A 4,670-nucleotide genomic window follows, 5' to 3' on the forward strand; every position below is an offset into this window, starting at 1 on the left:
AAATACATCAGAGGCAGCGTGTGCAGCGTGTGTCTGGCGGTGGCGCTCCTGCGCCGCGCCCCACATCGCCGTCAGATCTCCGCTCCGCCGCACCGCCTCTCCGGCAGCGGGAGGTAGGTCGAGCAGCAAGTCGAGCGAGCCGGTGCCTAATCTCGCGCAATCTCGGGCAATCTCGGGCGGCAGCGCCTCGAGAGAGTACAAGCCGAGCGGGCAAGAGAGCCTGCGACCACTGTCTCCCCCGACCAATCGTCTCTCGCGCCCGCAGCGCCAGCCTCGCCTGTGGGTGAGGAGGAGGAGGAGGAGGAGGGTGAGAGAGGCGAGCCGCAGAGCCGCACCACCCGCAGCGCCAAGCCCACGCCTGCTCGGAAGGCAAGGCGCCGCATGTCGAGCGCCTGCAGCAGCTTGTACCGCTCCCCCTCCGCCTCCGCCTCCGCCTCCCCCTCCGCCTCCGCCTCCGCCCCCCCCTCCGCCTCCGCCTCCGCACGACTGCCCATCGCGTCGCTCGCGCCCAACACCGCCGCCGCGCAGAGCGCGCCCGACACCGTCACGCCCTGCGCCAGGGAAGGTAGGGTAAGGGAAGGGAAGGTAGGGTAAGGTAGGGTAGGGTGAGGTAGGGTAGGGTGAGGTAGGGTGAGGTAAGGTAGTCGTCTCCACACACACGAGGTGGTGGGGCAAGGGCCAGGCTAGTCCCTCGCGTCTCCACGCCCGGACACGCGGGCAGGAGCTGGCCCCGGCATTCAAAGTGCAAGGCCCAGTGCGCGTGGGTGAGCAGACCTGCGCGCGGCACGCCGCGACGAGGCTGGTCAGGGTCGCGGCGTCGACGGTCCGGAACGTGCTCCTCGTCCGCCTCGCCCTCGCCTCCCACGCCGCCGCCCTCCCCCCCTCCTCCAGCTCCGCCGCAGCCGGCGCCCAGCGAGGCAACACCCTCGCGCCCGACGCCGCCGCCTGCCACACGCCCGTCTCGGAGTGCTGTCTGATTACGGAGTGGGTAGTACTACCAGCCACTAGTCACGAGGCGAGGAGAGAGAGAGAGAAGAGAGAGAGAGGGAACGAGCGAGAGAGAGAGAGAGAGAGAGAGAGAGAGAGAGAGAGAGAGAGAGAGAGAGAGAGAGAGAGAGAGAGAGAGAGAGAGAGAGAGAGAGAGAGAGAGAGAGAGAGAGAGAGAGAGAGAGAGAGCGCCGCCGCCGCCTGCCAGAGCGCATACTTGGCCGTCGAAACGCCCACACGGCCAGCCTCCCACGCGGGCAGAGTCCGCGGCGCCTATCACTCAGGAGACCCAGCACGAGTCACAACGACTCAGAGCCACCACCGTGCCGCCTCTGCCTCTGCCGGGGGTGCGAGACACCCACGAGGGGAGGGACTCGAACGGCAGCCGGGCGCCGTCGACGAACCGCCCAACGATGAGCTCGAGCCGAGACTTGATCTCCTATTCTCGTGGAGCAGTCGACGGGGTCGCGATTCGCCGCCCGACGGGGAGCTACAGCCGAGACTTGATCTCCTCGTTCTGCCGCTGTTCTGTGCCGAGAAGGGCCCCCTCAACGGACTGAGGCAGCGGCAAGCTGGACGGCGGCGGAAGCGGCGCGCCAGCTCGCGACGCGGCGATCGCCTGTGGCAGCTCGAGCGAAGTGAGGAGTCCATGACCTACCAGCGCCGGCAGGCGAGGCGGCGGCGAGCTGTGGTGCGCCATTTGTGTCATGGCATCTGGCAGGCGAGGCGGCGGCGAGCTGTGGTGCGCCATTTGTGTCATGGCATCTGGCAGGCGAGGCGGCGGCGAGCTGTGGTGCGCCATTTGTGTCATGACATCTGGCAGGCGAGGCGGCGGCGAGCTGTGGTGCGCCATTTGTGTCATGGCATCTGGCAGGCGAGGCGGCGGCGAGCTGTGGTGCGCCATTTGTGTCATGGCATCTGGCAGGCGAGGCGGCGGCGAGCTGTGGTGTGTCGGCGACGCCTCAGCTCACGCCTCGGCTCTATCTCGGCCCAGATCTGGGCTCAAATCAGGTCTCGGCTCGATCTCGGCTCGATCTCGGGCCTCGAGCAGCTCGGCGAGGAGGAGGTTGAAGGAGAGCTGGTCCGAGATTGCGTGGTTCGCCTGGTAGAGCAGCGCCGCCGAGGAGGAGGAGGCGTAGAGGGTGAAGCGGCAGAGTGGGCCGTCGCTGTCCTCGTCAAAGACCGACTCGTCCATCGCCGCGTCGAAGCCTCCGCGCCACGCCTCCTCGAGCGCCGTTCCGCTCCTCTCTGCCACGCTGGCCACGCGCAGCGCGCGGCGCGCCATCTCCTCCGGAGGCAGCGGCGAGGGCTCGAAGCGCTGCAGGTCGGTGTTTGGCTCGGGCCGGTAGAGCTCGGCGCCGTAGTGAAAGGCGCGGTCGATGTAGTTGGAGTGCATCGGGTACGGCGCCGCGTCCGGGATGTGGTGGTTGGACTTGCCGCGCACGCACGATCGCAGCAGCGGGTGGCGCCGGAAGACGCGAGCGAGGCCGTGGAGCAGCTCGGCCTCGGTGGGCGGCGGTCCGCGGAGGAGCGCCACGCTTACGTGCGCCGTCGTCATCGCACCGCTCCACGAGCGCCGCCCGTTCAGCAGCCGCTCCATGCAGCCGAGCGGTCGGCTGACCTCGTCGCCCTCCCACCGCTCGCCCTGCCAGCCGCCACGCGCATCATCCTCGTGCGCCGCCAGCGCGCAGAACGACGAGCGGGCCGAGCGGGAGCGGCCGGCGTGCACGGCGGCGGGCGGCGATCTTACGAGCGCGAGAGAAGCAGCGACCCAGGCCGCGGCCATGAAGAGTACCGGGTAAATTAAAAATCTCGTCGCCCTTGTATGGTCCGACACATCTAAAGTGGCAGGGTGGGGTAGGGGAGAAGTACTCTTGAGGGATACATTGGACCGTCAGGCCCCGGGGACTGGCCAGCCCGACTAACACAACCTTCAGGAACACCATTTTGCGGTCCTGAGCGGCCGTCTCGGAGCAGAAGCTTCCCTGCCAGGCTGCCTCCTTAGCCATGTTGCGGTGCCCTCGCGCCATCTGGTCCACGCACTGCTCGCAAGTAAAGCGTCTTCACAGGTCGGCAGATACGCCTCACCTTCGAAAGGGTGGCTGCCTACCCCAAAGCCCAGCCCGGGGCATCGATTTCTCTTGACGATTTCACTTTAAAACGCTGGTGCAGATGGGGTTTTCTCTATAGAAGTCGGAGCCTTGCGTCCAAGGAGAGGCAGCGTGCGGCTCCGTGGACTCGGCCATCTCCCGCGGGTGAGAGGGCGAGAGGAAGCATTCCCGCCCTCTGAGGCGGCCGTCCGAGTCGAGGAGGCAACCCACACAACCATCCCCGCGGGTGTGGGCGGCCTTATCGGCCCGCTATGCTAACCCAAAGTCGGCCCTTCCTCGCGGTCGGCTGCGGAGGCCCCTTAGCCCTAGCCGGAGCTAAGGGGCCCGGCTTTTTATGCGCTAACCCTAGGGGAAATCGCTCCGGAATTAGGGTTCCCGGCACCATCGGGCGGCGCCACACGGATGGAGGGAGTCGGGTTTGCCATTGGCGGGCCGTGAGGGCGCTGAGAACTCAAGGCTGAGTTTTCGCTCCCACTTTCGATGTGGCGGAGTACAGGCAACAACAACTTCTACCACGACGCGATCTTTGTCAAGCGCAACAACTTCAACCTGCTGCTCCACGAGACGTTCGGCGGCGGCTTCTCGCCCACCGCCGTTCTCAAGCTGCGCCGCCTCGCGCGCAAAGTCGCGCGCGGCAGCGTGTGAGTGTTAGAGTTGTTTGGTATTGCTAAAAAACTCACTAGAAGGCGAAGGGAGGGGCTGGACGGTCGGCGATGGGGTCTTAGCAGGCTGGGCGTACGGGGTAGCCGCCACTTTCCTGCCTCACAAGGGCGGGGCTGTCCTGGAAAGTGAGAAACGCCGGGCCGCGTGGTGCACAAATTCAACCTCCCATACGTGTCTCATCCTTTCTTTCCTCGGGCTGTTTGTTCCATCTCCCCATCTCCTTCCAACCTAGGCGGGGCGGGGGGGCGCGCGGGCGCGGAGTGCGGTGCGGTGTGGGTGTGTGCGTGTCGTGCGGCTACTTGTGATGCGCGTCTGTATTATTATTACTGCAAGCCTTGAGCCAAGACATTCGTAAAATTGCCACACCGACGGCGCTCGAGCAAAGCCCCAACACCTCGGCCGGGTCGTCGTCGGCGCGCGGGCCGCCGAAGGACGCCGCCCAAGCTGGCGGGCGCCGCGAGAGAGCCGTCCGCTGGCGGGCGCCGTGCGACACACCGTCCTCTCTGACGTAGCCGCCGCGTCTCGACTCGGTGATGGCGCCCGCCGCGACCCCGCCCGCCACGCTGCTCGCCGACATCGCCTCGCTGCGCGCCCACCTCTCCGGCCGGCGGACGCGCGGCAGTCTTGACGCGCGGCACGGCACCGAGAGGCAGGACACGCTGCTGACTTGGGCGGCTCGGCACGGGCAGGCCGAGGCGGTGCGGCTGCTGCTTGGGGCCGGCGCGAGCGTCGGGGCGACGACGGGCGGCGGCGGTGGTAGCAGCGGCGGCGCGTCGGCGCTGCTCATTGCGTGCTCGGAAGGCCACCTCGAGTGCGCCCAAGTGCTTCAGCAGGCTGGCGCGGCGGTCAACCAAGCCGAGGCCAGAGGCGCCACGCCACTGTACACGGCGTGCCAGAAGGGCCACGTCG

At 67.4% G+C, this 4,670-nt stretch overlaps 1 protein-coding gene across 1 annotated transcript in view; it reads right to left on the minus strand.

The window, feature by feature from the left end:
• EMIHUDRAFT_74272 (hypothetical protein) overlaps positions 1–1,942 on the minus strand; it is a gene marked incomplete at both ends in the record, with an annotated part of 4,989 nt that extends 3,047 nt beyond the window's left edge. Inside the window, one exon of the mRNA XM_005776186.1 lies at positions 1,642–1,942. Within this exon, the coding sequence (XP_005776243.1) occupies positions 1,642–1,942 (301 nt within the window). The remainder of the gene's footprint in view (positions 1–1,641) is intronic.
• Between the last annotated feature and the right edge of the window lie 2,728 nt (positions 1,943–4,670).

This window comes from Emiliania huxleyi (assembly GCF_000372725.1).
Source record: "Emiliania huxleyi CCMP1516 unplaced genomic scaffold EMIHUscaffold_281, whole genome shotgun sequence".
NCBI lineage: Eukaryota > Haptophyta > Isochrysidales > Noelaerhabdaceae > Emiliania > Emiliania huxleyi.